Source organism: Mytilus californianus, unplaced genomic scaffold (assembly GCF_021869535.1).
Source record: "Mytilus californianus isolate M0D057914Y unplaced genomic scaffold, xbMytCali1.0.p SCAF_5, whole genome shotgun sequence".
In the NCBI taxonomy this organism is placed as follows: domain Eukaryota; kingdom Metazoa; phylum Mollusca; class Bivalvia; order Mytilida; family Mytilidae; genus Mytilus; species Mytilus californianus.
The window spans coordinates 42,079,581-42,100,238 of record NW_026262701.1 but is presented as its reverse complement, the minus strand read 5'-3'; the positions used below and the strand labels follow the sequence as shown (position 1 = coordinate 42,100,238).

General features: G+C 33.0%; 1 protein-coding gene across 8 annotated transcripts in view; it reads right to left on the bottom strand.

Annotated features, from left to right (window-relative positions):
* Nucleotides 1–20,284, bottom strand: part of LOC127702222 (GATOR complex protein WDR59-like) — a 66,119-nt gene extending 45,835 nt beyond the window's left edge. For 7 of the 8 annotated variants that reach the window (XR_007982328.1, XR_007982329.1, XM_052206326.1 and 4 more), the window contains exons 1-13: nucleotides 20,190–20,273; nucleotides 17,671–17,720; nucleotides 15,499–15,634; nucleotides 14,942–15,030; nucleotides 13,280–13,360; nucleotides 12,415–12,452; nucleotides 11,489–11,577; nucleotides 10,285–10,401; nucleotides 9,673–9,750; nucleotides 8,800–8,959; nucleotides 7,913–7,992; nucleotides 6,665–6,886; nucleotides 442–603 (exon numbers count right to left, since the gene is read on the bottom strand). Coding sequence is in view for 6 of the 8 variants with exons in the window: in XM_052206326.1 (XP_052062286.1) it covers nucleotides 442–603; nucleotides 6,665–6,886; nucleotides 7,913–7,992; nucleotides 8,800–8,959; nucleotides 9,673–9,750; nucleotides 10,285–10,401; nucleotides 11,489–11,577; nucleotides 12,415–12,452; nucleotides 13,280–13,360; nucleotides 14,942–15,030; nucleotides 15,499–15,634; nucleotides 17,671–17,720; nucleotides 20,190–20,240 (1,353 nt within the window). In the remaining 2 variants the exon portion in view is untranslated. Of the gene's footprint in view, nucleotides 1–441; nucleotides 604–6,664; nucleotides 6,887–7,912; nucleotides 7,993–8,799; nucleotides 8,960–9,672; nucleotides 9,751–10,284; nucleotides 10,402–11,488; nucleotides 11,578–12,414; nucleotides 12,453–13,279; nucleotides 13,361–14,941; nucleotides 15,031–15,498; nucleotides 15,635–17,670; nucleotides 17,721–20,189 lie in introns of all 8 variants that reach the window. The other variant, XM_052206325.1, reaches the window with a different exon arrangement.
* Between the last annotated feature and the right edge of the window lie 374 nt (nucleotides 20,285–20,658).

The window sequence follows — 20,658 nt, the reverse complement described above, 5'->3', positions numbered from 1 at the left end:
AAATGCATTACTGTTTTTCTTATTTGTGATTTTCCTTTTCCAGTCAATCCATTGTGCAAAAAACATATTGGCTGACTATTTCCCTTTATTTTACATTCAGGTATGTATCAGGGAACAGATATTGGATACATAATTACTGTTGATTTTTTCACTATTGCTTGTAACTTTGCCATTCACCGCATTTCAAAAAGTGTCATTTTAAGGTATAAAACTGTGTATCATCATTTCAAAACTTTTCATTTTAGGAATTAATTGGGAAATACCTTGTTATAAATGTGACTAGATTCAGAATATAAAAAGCCATGTCTTTATGATGCAAACAACTGACTTTTCCAAAAAACCTCAAATGTACCCAATTTAAGATGACAGTATATTCTTAATATGGCCTCTCTTGATAGTGTATTTCTTAATATGGCCTCTCTTGATAAATTTGTAAAATACCTTCAACAGTCTCAGCATGACATTGTTATCAACCAATATGTCTGTGAATTCAAATAAAGGCACGCCATGGATGGGATAATGATGAGGAAATGTTATCATAAGCTTTAGACTGTTATTCCCAATCATCCCGGTTACTTTACAGGTTCTGGTATTTACATCCAGCTGAAAATAAAAATAACATACTGTGTACATTAGCAAATTTCATTATGTCTAATTTTCACTTTGTTTTCACAGTAGGCATTTTACAGCAAAAATTTAAGCTTATCTAAATGCATCATACAAGGTTGTGAAATGAAAGCAATGAAAAAGGTAAAGATACTGTAAAGCGGGTTTTTTTCGCAGGTGTAAAATTTCGTGATTCAGGGGCAATAAAGTATACGAAAAATTTTGGAGGTTTTTATTTTGGTCGATTCCTCCATTCCAACAAGAAATGATTGTAACAGGATGCTGTTACGAAGTCTCCCAAACGAAGCTCCCATAATTCGTAATTCCCAGGGTCGCCTGACATTGGGCAACGTCCAGTGAAAATTGGTTTGGTCCAGTAAAGTTATATGCATTAGTGATGCCTGGGGACTAACCTTGTATATCATTCAAATCATCTTGGCATGACAAACCAGAATATATATGGTTTAGGGGTGGGGATCTTGACCATTTACAAGATACTAGAACATTGGGGGTGGGGAGGAACCCCTGGGGACTGGCCCTATACGTCATTCAAATGTTCATTACATGACGAACAGGAATATATATGGTTTAGGGGTGGGGATCTCAACCATTTACAAGATATTAGAACATTGGGGGTGGGGGGAACCCCTGGGGACTGACCGTATACGTCATTCAAATGTTCGAGACATGACAAATAGGAATATATATGGTTTAGGGGTGGGGATCTCAACCATTTACAAGATATTAGAACTTTCTCAAATGGCAGGGGGTCAGGATGACCCCAATCTAACCCTGTATATCATTCAAACCATCTTAGCATGACAAACCAGAATATATATGGTTTAGGGGTGGGGATCTTGACCACTTAGAAGATATTAGAACTTTCTTAAATGGCAGGGGGTGGGGGGTGACCCCTGGGGACTAACCCTGTATAACATTTGATGTGCTTTATCATGACAAAACAGAATATATATGGTTTTGGGGTGGGGATCTCGACCATTTACAAGATATTAGAACTTTCTCAAATGGCAGGGGGTCGGGATGACCCCTGGGGACTAACCCTGTATATCTTTCAAACCATCTTAGCATGACAAACAGGAATATATATGGTTTAGGGGTGGGGATCTTGACCACTTACAAGATATTAGAACTTTCTTAAATGGCAGGGGGTGGGGGTGACCCCTGGGGACTAACCCTGTATTTCATTTGATGTGCTTTATCATGACAAACCAGAATATATATGGTTTAGGGGTGGGGATCTCGACCATTTACAAGATATTAGAACTTTCTCAAATGGCAGGGGGTCGGGATGACCCCTGGGGACTAACCCTGTATATCATTCAAACCATCTTAGCATGACAAACCAGAATATATATGGTTTAGGGGTGGGGATCTTGACCACTTACAAGGTATTAGAACTTTCTTAAATGGCAGGGGGTGGGGGTGACCCCTGGGGACTAACCCTGTATTTCATTTAATGGGCTTTATCATTTAGAACATTTTCAATTAAAAAGATTGTGTCTATCACAAACGGTTTTCAATTTATAATCATTTGAAAATTTTAAAAAATAAAATCCCATAGGGTTCTATAGTAAAACCCTCTTTTCTTTTTACCCCTCAAAGTACCCCTTTATAAACCCCATTGAACAAACAAAACCCTGATTGCACCACTAGACATGTTAGTCTAACATAATGTGAAACCCTAAGTTAATCTGACTAGCGGTTTTGGAGAACGGGTGCGGACAAGTTCAAATTTAAAAGCGGCGGAAGAAGAAGAAGAAGAAGAAGAAGAAGAAGAATAATAATAATAATAAGAACTGAGCAAAAACAATAAGTCTTCCCAAACTTCGTTTGGGAGACTTAATTAAAAAGTTTGGTGGATACTTAATGGTTGCAGTTAAAAAGTTGTAAAAATTAACAAACAAGTATCTATTGTTCATATTGTTATGGTTAAATTATTGTTTTACCTGCATGATGTCTTATTTATTGATTACATTTTGACACAGTTACGGTTGATTTGTTACGAAATTGACCGGACCTTTGATATACTAATTAGATTATAAAATTATCAAGAGTGACTATAATTTTGACAATAATTAATAAGGGTAAAATACCTGACAGAGTACCTTACATTCTTATATTATTTGACAACAATAAACTAAATACCCTTTGGCTTGGCATTTATGTTGTTCAAATTATCATAAACTGTTATTGACCCGTCGACCTAGAAAAAATAGATCGTTTACAAAACGTTTTAGTTATTAGAAAGTACCGAACGTATGCATAAATTTTCATGGAATTTATTTACGCGATTTTCCTTTACCCGCCAAAATAAGCGAAAATAAACACCCCGCAAAAATAACGCTATACGGTATTACTGTTCCTTCAAAGGGCCAGACTTTAAACAATGAACACTGTTAAGATAAAACTTTCCTTCAAAGGCCCAGACTTTAAACAATGAACACTGAAAAGATAAAATTGACCCTCTGAAGGCCCAACTGTCAACAAAACCTAACATGATTTAACCCAATATATATTCAGTGTTCTCCCCAGGGCAATGTGTAATGTGATGCTATATTGCTAGAATGATGCTACCTGAAATTAGTTTCTGATAGATAGTGATATGGATATAATTACATTACATGTATGATTCATTATAATACGTTATTTTGATTGGCTAACAGCAATCTCGTGTCATTCTGAAATTAACCTTCATTTCAAAATGAAATGTAACATTCATGATAACACGAGCTTCCACAATAAAGTGCACAGGTAAATAAAAGAAAAACTTGATAGAAATTGTATTTTCATGATCCTAGCAAACAAGAGTGCACATGCTGAAATGTCTCGCCTTCTTTACTAACCATTAATTGTATGTTGATAGTCCTAAATATAAAGCTTTAATACAAGTAACACATAAACTTAACATGATCCAAGAAAATGAGGTCAAGGTCAGATAAACCAAATGAGAAATATATGCACACCTTACAATCATTCAATAAACCAAACATAGTTGACGTATTGCTTATAGTTTCTAAGAAACAAACTTAACCATGAAAACTTAACATTGACCAATGAACCATGAAAATGAGGTCAAGGTCAGATGATACCTGCCAGACAGACATGTACACCTTACAATCAATTTATGCATTAAATATATAGTTGACCTATTGCTTATAGTATCTAAGAAACAAACTTAACCATGAAAACTTAACATTGACCAATGAACCATGAAAATGAGGTCAAGGTCAGATGATACCTGCCAGAGACATATACACCATACAATCCTTCCATACAACAAATATAGTTGATCTATTGCTTATAGTTGATGCAAAACAGACCAAAACACAAAAACTTAACACTGAGAAATGAACCGTGAAAATGAGGTCAAGGTCAAATAAAACCTGCGAGACTGACATGTACATCATAAAATATTTCCATACACCAAATATAGTTGACATATTGCATATAGTATTAGAAAAAAAGACCAAAACTCAAAAACTTAACTTTGACCACTGAACCATGAAAATGAGGTCAAGGTCAGATTACACCTACCAGTTGGACATGTTCACCTTACAATCATTCCATATACCAAATATAGTATAACCTACTGCTTATAGTATCTGATATATGGACTTGACCACGAAAACTTTACCTTGTTCACTAATCCATGAAATGAGGTCGAGGTCAAATGAAGATTGTCTGACGGGCATGAGGACCTTGCAAGGTACGCACATACTAAATATAGTTATCCTATTACTCATAATAAGAAAGAAATTAACATTACAAAAAATGTTGACTTTTTTTCAAGTAGTCACTGAACCATGAAAATAAGGTCAAGGACAATGGATATATGACAGACGTAAACATAAGGCATCTATATACAAAGTATGAAGCATCCAGGTCTTCTAGCTTCTAAAATATAAAGCTTTTAAGAAGCTAGCTAATGCCGCCGTCGGATCACTATCCCTATGTCGAGCTTTCTGCGACAAAAGTCGCAGGCTCGACAAAAAATGTAATTATAAGTATTGAATGCTTCTTTTCGTAATTTTATTGGGTTGTAAAAGCTTCCGCGCTTCATACAAAATGTACTTTGGTCAACGCTTTTACACCCCAATAAATTTACAAAAAGAAGCATTCAATTCTTAAGTGATGCTATAGTTTCTAGAAACGAGATGATATTTCATAATTTCCTGTTTACCAGGATGATATAAAACATTTCTGAGGAGAACACTGAAATTATTTCTGTAAATGTGGAAATTTTTTTGAACAGTCATGAAATTTGCTTTTCTTTTTTAACATTCATACAAAATGTACTTTGGTCAACGCTTTTACACCCCAATAAGCTTTTTTAACCAGTTGTTGTCATGACACGGGTTATGTTCTTCTCATATATTTTATGATGGTATTATACTAAACCCCTAACAGGAGGGATTGTGCCTGATATTCATATGATGAAGACATAATCTTTCAATCAGTTTAATTGAGGTCTGGAGCTGGCATGTCAGTAACTGCTAGTAGTTTGTTGTTATTTATGTATTATTGTCATTTTGTTTATTTTCTTTTGTTTCCTATTCTGACATTGGACTTCTCTTAAACTGAGTTTTACTGTGCGTACTGTTGTGCGTTTGTTTTTTCTACATTGGCTAGAGGTATAGGGGGAGGGTTGAGATCTCAAAAAACATGTTTAACCCCGCCGCATTTTCGCGCCTGTCCCAAGTCAGGAGCCTCTGTTCTTTGTTAGTCTTGTATCATTTTTAATTTTAGTTTCTTGTGTATAATTTGGAGTTTAGTATGACGTCCATTATCACTGAACTAGTATACATATTTATTTAGAGGCCAGCTGAAGGACGCCTCCGGGTGCAGGAGTTTCTCGCTGCATTGAAGACCCATTGGTGGCCTTCGGCTGTTGTCTGCTCTATGGTCGGGTTGTTGTCTCTTTGACACATTCCCCATTTCCATTCTCAATTTTATTTTTATGGTACCTTTGGATTGCATTCAAAGTCTGAATCAATTGTGTGAGTGCCTAAAACAATTGATTGGAACTAAAAGCATGAGAAGGTTAAAATTACTTCTATGGAGAGAAACCCAATTTTTTTAGGGAAACATCTATGAACTATCATTGTTGAAATGGAACAGGCTGTGTGGTATTTTACAAGTACAGAATATGAAAATTTAAAATAAAAACAGCTTGTTTGAAATGAGAAAGCATCCTTATTTAGGATTTCTCTAAAAGATATTTTTATGCAAAGACTTAAATAGTCTGTGACTTGAAGTATATCAATTCAACTAAATATCCCCCATCATTACAGACATAATCAATGGCTATATTAATCATCATTTGATTTGGAGGTTAAGCTAGCTATAAAACCAAGTTTAACCCACCATTTTCTTTGGAAAGTTCCTGTACCAAGTCAGGTATATGACAGTTGTTTTTCACTCGTTCCGTTGGTTGATAGCATTTGATTTTGTCAATTTTTAAAAGACTTCCCCTTGGAGTTCGGTATTTTTGTTATACTTTTATACCCCCCAAGGGAGACTGGGGAATAGAAGTATGGTCACCATTGGTCTTCCTCCGACCAACAGTAAAACCTGTGCTAAAGTGGGGCGTCCGTTTGGCTGTGCTGGATGTACAAATTTGCAGCCACGTCGGGTCAGAATGGGGACGTTAAATCCAATGCCTCGTGTAAAGAAAGTGCCAGGTTCTTTGCACGTTAAGAACCCTTGCAACAACTCTTTGAGGGGTCCGTAGGTGACCTGTTGCAAGGCTTAATTTCTGTCCCTATCCAATATACCCTCATTTCCCGTGGCAGTCTAAATTTCTCCGACCTTAATCCCTTAATCTATTACAGAACCTACCTATTGTATTTATTGTGAACTTGTTCTCGTCCTGAATATGCATGAAATATTTGCCACTGGACGTTAAGCAACCAACAATCAATCAATCAATTATACTTTTATACTACCTACTTTATAGAGTAGAGGATCTCAAACAAAAACCTCTTCAGCAACAACAATAGAAAGATGTGACTTAAATACTGTGTCTTTATTCAATTACCTCATCTACTCTAACATTATCTATAGCTACATTGACCATCAAAAACTCCTGTTCTAAAGTTCGGGGCTTCTGACCAGGGTATACTTCAGGACTAGCTGACATCTGTCTCTGAAAATCATGTTCTTGGTCTTTTGGAGGACTGGATCCATTGGTGTCGTAGGGTAATGATGTGCTTTCACTTTCTGAAGAATCACTAATATCACCAACATCTTGACCACATAACTGGTAATTTTCAAGAAAAAAATTATAAATATTAATCTGAAAACATACCAATATAAATATTTGTAATCAGAAAGATATTTTTGAACATTATCAATATAGTTTTTTCAAACTTTTGATTAATTTTTTTTTGTGGGGATTGAGGAACAATTTTATTTTCATGGATATTTGATTTTGTGGTTTTGCCGAAGTCAGCATGCAGGCCTATAGAAAATTTGTACTTCATTGAACATTTAATTTCGTGGTTTACCTGTATCAACAAAAATCAACTAGAAATAGTATACAACGCTTAATAATAAGTCCACAGTAATTACAATCCAATTTTTCATTTTCATTTGATAACACAAAGACGTCAAGTTATAAGACAGAAAATTAAATACCATGTCAGATCCTTTTTTATTTTTTCAAATTATGTGTACTAGAATGCATGTAATATATTTAATTGTTAATTCATGGAAAACTAGAATTTAACATTCATGTAAAAAATGTCGTGTATGATGTATTAAAGTATACCACATTGCTGAACTTGATATCTCTAAAGTACAATGCATTAAAGAACACTGTTTTTTCTTAATTTATGAAATGATAAAAACTGAACCAACTCATGGGTTTTCCTTAATGTTGAAGGCCATTCGGTGACCTATAGTTATTTAAAATTCTATATAAATTAGTCTCTGGTGGAGAGTTGTCTTATCGGCAATCATACCAAATCTTCTTATTTTTTTATTGTATCAACTTTTTCAGATGCTAAACAATTTTAGCATGCATACCTAATATTGTTTTGAAGCAAAAATTAATCACAGTATCACATCATGGTATCAATTTATTGCTACTTAAATTAAAAAATGTTTGTGAAATTTATATTATTGCAAAAATTTGACGATTGATATTGTTTTAATTAGAACTCACATTTCTGATTGCATTATTTGTAAGCTGATTTTCATGCAAAGCCTCACAATTTATCTATTGATAAAAAAAAGCAAAAATTTATGCATACAATAATTTCCAAAGATGGAGTTTTACAATTACCTTTTGTAAGTGTTGGTCTATTTTCCATATCCTTAAACTTTGATCTTTGGACCATGTGACAAGATGATAGTCCTTGAGACCTTTATTAATAAAAAGAAACAATAAAATGTACTTTGAATTTCATTGTCTCTGTCAAATTAACTTAATAAAGTTAATTAACTAAGAAAAAAACATTTGAAATACAGGAAAATCTATTAAAAATAATCATGAATACATTCCTTTTCATGAAATCACTGGTGTTAAACTGATCGTGGTAACTGCAGTTACCACAATCCCAACATGGCTGAGGTAGAAATAGTCAAGATTGTTTTCAGCTAATTTCTCCGTGACGAAATACTGAATCAGCAGGGGTCTGAATAAATACAGAATATTTCTTGGTTATTTAATAATAATTTAAAAAAAATGAATTTCAAAATTAGTGATTCACTTTTCATTTATTTTACTGTCTCATGTTATTTGCCAATATCAATGACTCTGATCCCTCACCTGAACATACTTTTGGATTGATTGAAATTTGGTGTTTAATGCCACTTTCAGCACTTTTGGCTATTTTTAATGGGTGCCAATTTTTTTTGGTGAAAGAAGTCGGAGTGCCGATAGAAAACCAAGACCTTCAACAGGAAAACTGGCAATCCTAGTCAATTAAGATTGGAGTCAAACACACCTACCATGCAGGGTACAAACACACCTGCCATATTCTGGGTTCGATCTCACAACCTCAGTGTTGATAAGCTAGTGATAAAATAGATGAACTACTAAGACCACTCAGCCATTGAGGCCCCCTTGAAGGTCAATCTTCAGCAAAAATCCAGATAATTTGAGTATTGCAGAAGGATATGTATAAATATAATATTAATCAAATAAAATATTTCCACTTTTAAAATTACCTTCTGCTTGTTTTCTCCATTCAAATTCTAAAATAACATCTTGATGTCCGACAAACTGATGTACTGGTGCTACATAATTTTCAAAATTCCACAAATATAGAGAGTTTTCTCCTCTTCTTAGTTGGGGGACAACAGCTGTTATTAGTCCATGTCCAAATGGCTACAAGAATATTTATTGTATTTTATTACCTGTGTGTAAAAAACAAAATTATATGTATCAAAATACAAGAGATACAGTATAACTTTTCCTTTTATTTAATGTGCTGAAATTTTGAAGTCACAAGTCCAACAACCCAAAACTTATACATTTATTGTCTAGTAACACAGTGTCAATGTTTAGATAAAACTTACGGTGTACCTAGCTCTCCATACAGGAGAACCTGATGTAATGACACTCTGACAAGGGTTGGAGGAAGCTAATGTTTATAAAGAACTTACTGTGTACCTAGCTCTCCATACAGGAGAACCTGATGTAATGACACTCTGACAAGGGTTGGAGGAAGCTTATGTTTATAAAGAACTTACTGTGTACCTAGCTCTCCATACAGGAGAACCTGATGTAATGACACTCTGACAAGGGTTAGAGGAAGCCAATGTTTATAAAGTACTTACTGTGTACCTAGCTCTCCATACAGGAGAACCTGATGTAATGACACTCTGACAAGGGTTGGAGGAAGCCAATGTTTATAAAGAACTTACTGTGTACCTAGCTCTCCATACAGGAGAACCTGATGTAATGACACTCTGACAAGGGTTGGAGGAAGCTAATGTTTATAAAGAACTAACTGTGTACCTAGCTCTCAATATAGGAGAACCTGATGTAATGACACTCTGACATGGGTTGGAGGAAGCTAATGTTTAGATAGAACTTACTGTGTACCTAGCTCTCCATACCGGTGAACCTGATGTAATGACACCTTTACTCTGACGAGGGTTGGAAGAATCCCAAAACTGAAATTATACATACAAAAATCATGCTTATATATATTTTAGAATATTATATTGCAGTAGCTTGTGATTTTATTTATATTATACAAAGGCTGACATTCACAAGTATGCATGAAATAACTGGCAAAACATTCAAAACGAAAAAATTGCAAATGTTCAATAACCATTATTGTTACCATTTATAAATGATATTGCATAATATCTTTTGACAATACTCTACAAAAATATTTCGTTGCTATATCTTTTATTAAAAATGTTGAACAATACATATCTGCTCTTTTCCTTACTTGAAAGGTTACTCTAAATTGATTGTTATGCCCTTATCTAAGTAAATTAGGTGATAAAAATAGTAAGATTTAATTAATTATCATGTAAAATGTGATATGTTGGCTTGGGTGGTCTCTAGGGAATTTTCACCACAAATATCCTTAATATCACCAAGTGATGTCAATAATTGACAAGTAGCATTTTAGCAAAACGACCTAAGAACATTATATGCTTATTTTTTTTCGTACATCCTAATTTTTACACACTCACTTTGACAGTACCATCCTGGCTTGAGGTTGCAAAGTTTGTCTCACTTTCTGGACTCCAGTCTAAACCATGGATCTTTGATAAATGAGCAGCTATATATTGAAGTGGTGAACTTCCCTTCTAAAAAACAACAACACAATACTATTATCATCCAAGGAGATCTTATCAGTTTGATATCTGCCATCTAAATGCAAATATATAGGAAAATGACCAGAATGTCTGAAGAATATAAGTAGTGCACATACCTAGGGGTGTCAGAACATATAGCATAAAGAAATATGAATAATAAATTAATTTCAAAATGTAGTTTTGATTAAATATAATTACAGATATAGAGCTAATGAAAATAACCTTCAAGACAGTCCCCTTTTCTCCCTCTTTTGTAGATGCATGCATTTTTTGTTAAATATCTTTTTAATCATTTCCTATTACAACAATTATGTGGTTTTTTACTGGATTCCTTTAAATAACTGATACAGTAATATTGTAAACCATTTATCCTGGAACAGAGGTTGTAATGCCAGGCTTGTTGTTCATTTTAATGTTGAATTTTTATGTTAAATTTTGACACTTTGTGTTGATATGTACAGCTAATTTGGTTTTCTACACAGTGATATCGTAAAATATCAGCCACGAGCCACAATGTAAATCTTTTTGGTAAGTAAGTGCAGTGAGCGAGCAAAAAAGCTTTACATTGTGTCGAGTGGCTGATATTTTACAATATCACTGTGTAAAAACCCAATAACCTGTTTATCTTTCTATCACTGTTCTTTTCTCCCTCCTTTAAACAGTATTACGCTTGACGAAAGTAAGATTGATAATGTCTTCTCACACATTGTGATGCCGCTCATAACTTCTACCTCAGACATTGTTACATCACTGATAATGTCTGCTCACATCTCAAAGCCATGATACGAGAATACAGAGCAGCTGAGCAGGGTGATATAGGGAAGGAGGATAATGTGTTGTCATTGCCTTTTCACAAAGCAGCCGTTGTTTTACCACAGGCATTTTTTCTAAAAAACTTTGACCTATAAAGAAGATTTGATTTAAAAATCAGATTTCCAAATATCTGGAAAAAACATTAAATGACTCCAGCTCATATCTGGATATTTGACACATATTTATTTGTTTTGCCTGTAAAACAGCAATGCATCAATGCTATATCCTTATTTCAATAATCTATAAATCTACACTGATAACTTACTCTTGGATCCCACAGCCTTACATCTCCTTCATGTGTTGTAGCAAATAAGTTATTAGTCACTTTGTTCCATTTCACTTGAGATGCTCCAGCTATTAACAATAAACAGCAAGTGATTTAGTGTTTATCATGTTTATGGAAATAAAGATAAAGAAAACATAATGTCACAATCTATCATTAATGCTCTATGTTAATACTGATTTATTCCTTATTTTAGTAAACCTCAGAAATAAAGACAAATTTTTATCGTTCTTTGCCATGATCTGAATTTTTCCTATAAACAAAAAAGTATTAGCATTTAAGAAATAAACACTGAAAGCACTCTTAAATTTTCTGTAGACTTTATAATTAGCCTTTTAAAGTGTCAAATATGAAGTAAATTTTTATTTTTTCCTTGACTTAGTATGCATTAAAGCAAAACAACTAAACTGTTAACACAGATATTGTCTTGGCTGTGTGTAATATTGATAGAATAATACAAATATTGACCTATCAGTTGAAATTGAACTTTCAACACTTTCAGTAACTGCAAGTCCTCTGGAACTTTGAGTCTTTTGTCCTTTTGTTGGTTGTTTGTTTGAGCTTAATACCAATTTTGATGAGAAGTCTTTTTCAACGGATTTTCTAGGTTTGTCCTATCGTTGGACTGTTAACCACTGACCAAAGAAAGGGGAGGGTTGAACAAACTGAAATCTGTATAACCCAAGCCTCTTTCTTTGCGTTCCTGTCCCAAGACAAGAGCCTATAATGCAGTGTTTATAATTGGTTATTAGCTGTCATAATTGTTTTTGTTTATTGTTGTTAGCATGAATCGGTCCATGGTTTTTTTCTCTTTTTTTTTTCATTTAATACACCTCTCATAATGATAACCTTTTATATATATATATAATTATATGTTTATATGTTTATTATAGTGATACATCACTTACCTACTGTCTGAAATGAATTTGCTGGTTTCTTTGGATCCCTGTAAGGCAACAAAATCAAATTATTAATTGTAAGTTTATAAAATCCTTTCTTCAATATCTAAATGTTCTAACAACAGCCTCATAATTTCATGGAGAACCCATCATATATGTTGCTTGATAATAAAACAGGCCCATCATTTATCAACACAAATTTCCTTTTTTTTTTCTTTTCCCAAATCCCAAATGATTTTTGTCTTCTAAGCATATTCAATTAGTTGCAATAAGATTGTGAGTAATTGAAATCCTTTGGGTGATGTTTTCTTATTTATTGTGATAACATTTTGAGGTTTTTTGAAGAGTTAAGCTGAAGATGATGATGAGTGTTAACCATATACAATGGTTGCAGGGATGGTATTTTTTTTTTAGATCTTTTTACAGGATACTGTATATGAATTAAAGCATAAGTCTGGTATACATCAATGATACAGCTACTCAACAACAACAAAAAATCTGTACTTTAGTGAGTTTTTAACTTGCTTGCAAAGAAGATTCTGTTTATTGAATGAAAGATTTTATTTGATTATTTTTTCAGGGAGGGGGATAGGTGCTGGGCTGATGACATGTTTGTTACAAAGTGATTGAGTTAAATGCTGTAATGATGTTGTTGATTTTTGGTAGTTTCTGTCAAAGCTATTTATTCTATATTGACACAGTGTGCTTTAGAACTTGAGATACAATCTTATATGTTGTCTTATAGATGTCCTTTTTGTGTTTTTTGGTTGCTGTCTCCTTGGTGAACCTCCAAAACATTAAATACATAGGAAATTTTTCTGTTCAAGAAAACAGTCACATAAATAAAGTATTTCTAACAACTATTGTCAAATACCTGATATCCCACAAATGTGTGTAAGAGTCCACAGAACAGGAAGCAATTATGTTAACATCAAAAGGAGACCAATCTAAATCACTGAAAAAAATTCAAATCCTTAAAATATTTACAAAGATGAAAACAAACTTAGACAATTTACCAATTACTGCAATCACAAGTTTCAAATTGGTCTATTAACACAGGTGTAATATTGGAAATTGAACCCGGGGTCAAAATCTAATATGGAAAATTAAACCCAGGGTCAATTTTCCATAGTGGGAAGTTGAACCCAACCCCCATGGAAAATTTAACCCCCTGTATTTCCTTTAAATAAATGTCAAATGTACATTAGGTTAAACATTATAACTATATAAAGTAGTTTAAATAGCTATGACAATTTGAAAATATGAGGTCTATAGAGGTGTGTTCAATTTTTCATGGGGGTTTCAATTTCCCGCTATGGAAAATCACCCAAGGTTCAATTTTCCATGGGTTCAATTTTCCATATGATACCGGTAATTATTTTTTCTAGAATTCTCCAACACACAATTAAAACATTTTATCACAACAACTATTGTATGCATTTTAAAGATGTTTTGAATCTTGTATCTCCATGTTGAAAAGTATATAGTTTATTTTTCAAATTGTTGTCAGCATTTAGAATGAGTCGATTGCAAACATTTGGAATGATAGTAGGATTTTAAAAACATCAAAAATTTAGGCAGAATTTTATATGCACCATACAAATCAAGCCAAAAAATGTCTTGAATTAATAGCATTTAACTTCTAATATCACTATGTTATAAAGCATATCAAAATTATTTTTCAAAGCTTGAGTGTTCAAGATTTTATCTTCAGAAATTATATTCCAGTCACGGTCTTCATTATTGGGGCGAGATAGAAAAGAGAGCACAGAACAGAGATGAGTGCAAAGATCTAGTCTTTCCCCTTTGTGCCTCCGGGCATAACAAGGACTAGGTAGGTAGGTAGGTATCAATATTAATCAATTAATTGATGGCAGCAAATATAACATGCATTGTCAAGAGGATATCTTATTAATGCAACATGCAGATACCCTGCTTTGTACTAGGACACAATGATCCTAATTTTCAATATGCTTGCTAACAAGACAAATTTTTCTGATCAATCTTTGCTCTTACTCTTAACTGTCATGTGTTAAGCAGGGAAGCAGCAAATAACAATTTTTAAAGTCTTTGATTTGACCCAGATGGAATTCTAACCCATAACTTCCCTTACTTAAGACAAGCATGTTACAAGAGTTTGTTAACATGTTTTGTTTAACACTGGCACATTCTATACATGTGCCTGTCCTAAGTCAGGAGCCTGTAAATAAGTGGTTGTCGTTGGTAGGTTTTATCATATTTGTTTATTTTTATTGTAGTGAACATAAATCAGGCAGTTGGTTTTCTTACTTGAAAAGTTGAAATGTCTTACATTTTGCCAAATCAGGGCCAATTATAGCTTCCTTTACGGTTTGGGTTTTGCTCATTGTTGAGGGCTGTACAGTGACCTATAGTTGATTAAATCAACATCATGTGGTCTCTGGTGGATGGTTGTCTTATTGGTAATATTAATAATACCATTTTTAAATTTTCTTATATCACTAGATCACTAATATGGTTCTGTATCATTATCATCTCTAAGTCCAAGAAAAAATACCTGACAGTTCTGGAGTGTCCTCTCATAGAACATTTCTGATTGATATTTCCATAACTCGTCCAAGAAAATAAATCTAATCTCTGGTTACACTGAAAATAACAACATTATCCTTCAATTACAATATCTTTATATAATATGGTGAAACAAATGCAAAAAATGTAACTGAAACTTCACAGAAAGATTGCATATAATATTAGAAAAAATATATAAAAAGTATATATGTATCATAGATAACAGTCACATGTCGTCATAAGAATCACCAAAAGGCCACTTAAAGATTTATTTTTTGTTTTTTACGTGAATAAGAAAAAAACATGAAATATCCCCTAAGGTAAAATTGACATTTAAAGAGGAATAAAATCATGGACAAGAAAAATATGAAATAAATCCCTACTAACAGGTTTGGCCCTAAAAATCATGAAATTTAAAATCCTTGAAATGATCAACTGTTCAGTAAATGCATTGGATACATTAGTTTTTCCATTCAATCATAAATTAGATCTCAATATATCTTAAAACTGGTTGAAGCAGACTATGAACAAAACTAACAAACTTACAGCTGTAGCAAATAGGTCTCCACAAACAGGATAGGGGTGCCACTGTACACAACTTATATCAAATTTACTTTGTCTTGTCAATTTTGTTACTCTATCAGTTGGATTGTCTAAATCTACCAAGGTCATCACTTTACGGCTACAAAAAAGAGAACAGTAAGTAAATACAAGTTAATGTCAACTAAAACAGCGTCCTCACGATATTGAAGCAATCTGATCATTAACCAAATAGCTAATGACTTCATTTTGGATAAGTGTAACATTTGAACTTTCCATCTAGAAAAAAAAGTTATCCATTTCAAATCTTCATTGGAATTTTCTACCAATATGAACAGTGATTACCATATTTTCTAAATGTTGTAGAAAAAAACGATACTTGTACTTGTACTATTAAAGCTTTGAATATATAAAATCACATTTCACAAAGGTGTAAGCTATATATATATATAGATATAGATATATGTAGTTCACTTGAGATTCAGTCAAGTTATTAATGGTCAGGTTTGATATTTTAGCGATGATTTATAAATACAGGGTTGAATATTAAAATTGAATGTAAATAATATATATATAGAATTCTACGTCAATCTTTTTCTTGACAGTTGATGAGAATCTAAAAACAACAGTTAATAGCTGAAATGTCTTACCTGCTTTACTGATTTGGTTTTCATACATTGTAACAAGTATCACATAAACTAAACATCACAAATCCAGAAAAAAACTTTAAGTAACAAACGAACCTTGGCAGACAAACATGTTCACCTTATGATCATTTCATAAATCAAATATAGCTGACTTATTGATTATACATGTGTAGTATATATCTGAGAAACAGTCATAACCACAAAATAATTAACGTTGACCAATTAACTGTGCAAATGAGGTCACCCATTCATAAAATGAGGTCAAAGTCAGGTGAACCTTGTCTGGCAGACATGTAGACCTTGCAAGGATCCAAATTACCAAATATACATGTAGTGACTGTTATGTTGTCATCCAATAACTTATGTTAAGTGAGCAGGGTTTAAGCTAGGATGATGAGGGCTTTAGTCACTTTTGCGCGAGATGAAAATCAACATTATTTTGGGTAACAGCAAGGGACCAAGGATGTATGCATATTACTAGCTATACATCTTTGTCAGACTTTGAAGGACTAAGGCATCAATTTACTAGGCAGTAATTGCATGATTTGACTGATGTGTCACTAAAATATGAAGATTAGGATATAAGATCTGAAAATCTAGTTCAAAGTTATACTTCAATCAGTTTCAGGGGACATTCCTAAAAGAAGCACCTGTTTGACTCGTTGATGATGATGGAAGTTTTTAACATGAAAACATTTCTGATTGTTTTGAATAAAATTCTATCTTTTTAATCGAAATTGAACGTTTATATCAAAAATGACGAAAATACGATCATTTGAAGAAACTACGACAAACGGACTGCAAATTATGATCGTTTTAGATATATTGAAATTAAAATGCAAACTGTCCGGGGAAAAACTATTTTGTTCAAACGACGAAACTACGACAAACGAACTGCAAATTGTGGTCGTTGGCCTTGAGAAATATTGAAATTAAAATGCAGACTGACTAACTTTACTGGGGAAAATAATTAACCGGATTAGTTACCCATCCGATGGCGATAAGCGGATTAGCTGTAATCACAACTTTATAACACCTGTTGTAAATGTTAATTAGCTGAGGGTCATAAACTTGTCAGAAACATGTAGACAGGTAGTATAGCATTTTCATGCGAAAATATTTTTACACTTTCCAAATTTAAGTGACGAAATTGATTTGAAATACTTTCATTTTGAAAACAGTTTTGCAAATTACGAAAGTGACAAGCGCTTGCAAAATCACTTCGTGAGAAATTTATGCCCATAATTGGAAATAAAAATATCTTATCTTATACCACTGAACCATGAAAATGAGGTCAAGGACAATGGATACATGCCAGACAGAAACTGCAGATCAAAAAGTTAAAGTATTCAGCTCTTCTAGATTTTTCTATTGTACCTTATGAAATGTAAAGCTAAATTTGAACAGTTTACACTTTCCTTGTTGCTGCTACATGATTAGCATCCCTATGCCAAGTATGCCTCGCTTTCTGTAATATTCATCGAAAGTGAGACAAAACATCAAATCTATATCATCAAGTCTAAGTACTTACCCAGCCAAGACAGCAAATTGTCCAGTGCAGTCCACTGCCATTGCACTTGCCTGTAATGTAAAACAATACACCCATATATACATCATACTGTACATTTATACATGTATCTAAAAATCAATATTGATTTTTACATCCTCTCTTTACAATGTTTGTACGTAAAAATCACCCTTGTTGGTGTAGAGTCAATCCCAGTTAAATATATTGATTGCTGATGTACAGCCCTGTATCATTTATCATGTATTGAATATACAGAGAAACATTTCGGAGTGAATTACCCACATGCAATAACCAGCATTCATGGAGAAATATCATCATCATCAAGTTTAGAATCACCCGTTGTGTTCTTTTCAACTTCTGTATTTCGTCTATGCGTTTGGTGTTGATTTCAGATCTTTAATATATTCATTTCTTTTTACTTCTTATTCTGAATTTTTTTTTCAAGGTTCTTCAACATCATAGTTGATTGGCCAACTGTTTTGATTCAAGCTCCACTGAATGACTGACGAGTAAATATACATATGCACATACAAAATACATGCTGGGCATACTGAATAATAAGCCTGGTAGCTTTGACGGCTCTTTTAGTAACTTTTTTGACTCCATGCAAGTAAGAGCATGTCTTATGCCAATTGACACTGATACAATTTGAAGTTTCACACTGTAGGGTTCTCGTTAGGACTTTTTTCAAGTGAGTCCAGAGGTTTATTGTTTTTGGCACTGATTTGTGCAATTTTCTGAAGAACAAGATCACTGCCCTTTTCCTTATCTGAGTCTTATATTTATGGTGGAAGAAAATAAGAAAAAAACCCTAAAATTCTACTGTAATCATGGTAATAAGCTTTAAAAAAATAAGCAAATAATATAGAGCGAAAAAGAACTTGAGTTGTTTTTTTTTGTTTAAATACAATTAAATTTATCTGTTTACAAGTGTTTTATCATCATGATCATGGATTTTTTATATCTGTTGAGTAAGAAAATAATTTATTTCCAATACATTCATTATGTTTTTATGAAATTAATATTTTTCTGCTTTTCATGTTTTAGATAGGATTTTTTCTGTTATGATTTCAGAGAGTAAATTTGTTTTTAGTAACTATGACCTTGACCTTATACCTAGTGACATCAAAATAAACCGTGATATTTTCTTTAAGTGTAACCAAATGTATCCATGTAAGGTTTAGCACCAATAATATCCACTTTACTGCAAAAATGTCAGTCTATGTTTAGTAACTAAAGCCAGTGACTTTTAAATCAATAGGGATCCTCTGCTCATCATACTATTGTACAACTGTTACAACAACACCAATTTTATTTGTCAATCAAGATGCCCAGAGGAGCAGAACAATTACAGTTTAATTCAAAGTGTACAAATAATTGTGATGATTTTTTTATTGAAAAATTACAATAAAACTAAAACTATTTGGAAAAGGGAGACAACAAACACAGTGTATTCCCAAAGATAATGAGCGAGTGAACACAATCAGTACCGTTGTATTATTGAAGGAAGAGCTGGGGCCACTCATGTCTTATTACTTAATTTTTCTCTTCTAGTCTTTATTAAACTATCTATTAATTTTATCATTATATTATTAACAATAGGATCTTCATTTGACATCAACCATATAAATTTTGATTGGTAATTAAAAATTTTAAAATTAGTAAATTTAAAAGACAAATCTAAAATGAAACTGGACCTTTCAGTTCTAAGTGATGGACATTGAAGATAAAAATGAATTTCATCCTGAACAATGCCATTGTTACATAATTTGGCCACTCTCCAACATAACAGATTAGTAGATAATTAAAATATCTTGTTGTTGATGTTGTATTGCTGATCATTTTTTATGTTTACAGTTTCTCTTTAACTACTACAAATTTTGCCCAAAATGCAAAAAAAAAAATATGAATAAAAATCATCAGTTAACTTTTAAGGACAATAACTCTTTAAGGTGTCATCCAATTGTTTGGTCATATTGTCATTTTTGTAGATCTAAAAATCATCTTGTTTGTCTGATGGAGAATAACTAAAAATTAACAATGTGCGATGCACATGATGAATATTAAGAAACCCTATTATCATGATTATTCACCCATGAATACCCTATTTTCCCCATCAAAACAATGGCTAGGTCAGAACTGTCCATCTAGTGACTAGGAAACAAGTTTGGAAATTTATATAGTGCCAAGGATAGCCCTTAAGTTGGCTTAACAATTGGCCCTTATCAGGGCCATCAATATTTAACAAAAAGTTTACCTTGGTTCTGAATGGTCAAACAAGAAATTCTAAGATACAAAAAGAATTCTTAAAAGTATAATAAAACCATTATGTCCCCTTAGAAGCGATGAACATCAAAATAGGTCAACCCTAAAATTATTTCACTTTTGGCTGCGCCCTCAGGGAAATGACTTTTATGGGTTGACAATTTTGAATAGTAATCATTTCTCTAGATTAGTATTGTACACCATACCCTAATAAATCATATTACAAGTATATTGAACTTATTTTTAAATTAATTTACCTGCAAATCCCCATATTCTGCAACTGACTGTTCGCCACTCCATTGTGACATTTTTCACGGATCTCCATCAGTACGGGGATAGAGACGAAGAGAATCCATATTTTTAACAGTCTTTACTCACCACATAATCTTTCGCCCCATGCTTATTTATGGACAAATCAAAATGTTATCATTAATGGTTACACATGCAATTTACACTAAATAAAACAAAGATAACCGACTGTTTTAATTTTTCAACTCGGCAAACGAATACTATCTTTTTTCTGGTCTTATGGAGGAATTAGTTAGTACTAAGTCAGGCTGAATTTTTTAGTCAATATTTTGAACTTATTCTTCGTTAAGACTTTGGTTCATTAGAACCAGCTGGAAGAATATATATATATAATAGGCTAAGCCAGTAGATAGCTTCAAATCAGCTCTCCAACGCCATCAGCAGGTGCTCTCTGGCTCTGTCGAGGTAAACTGAGCA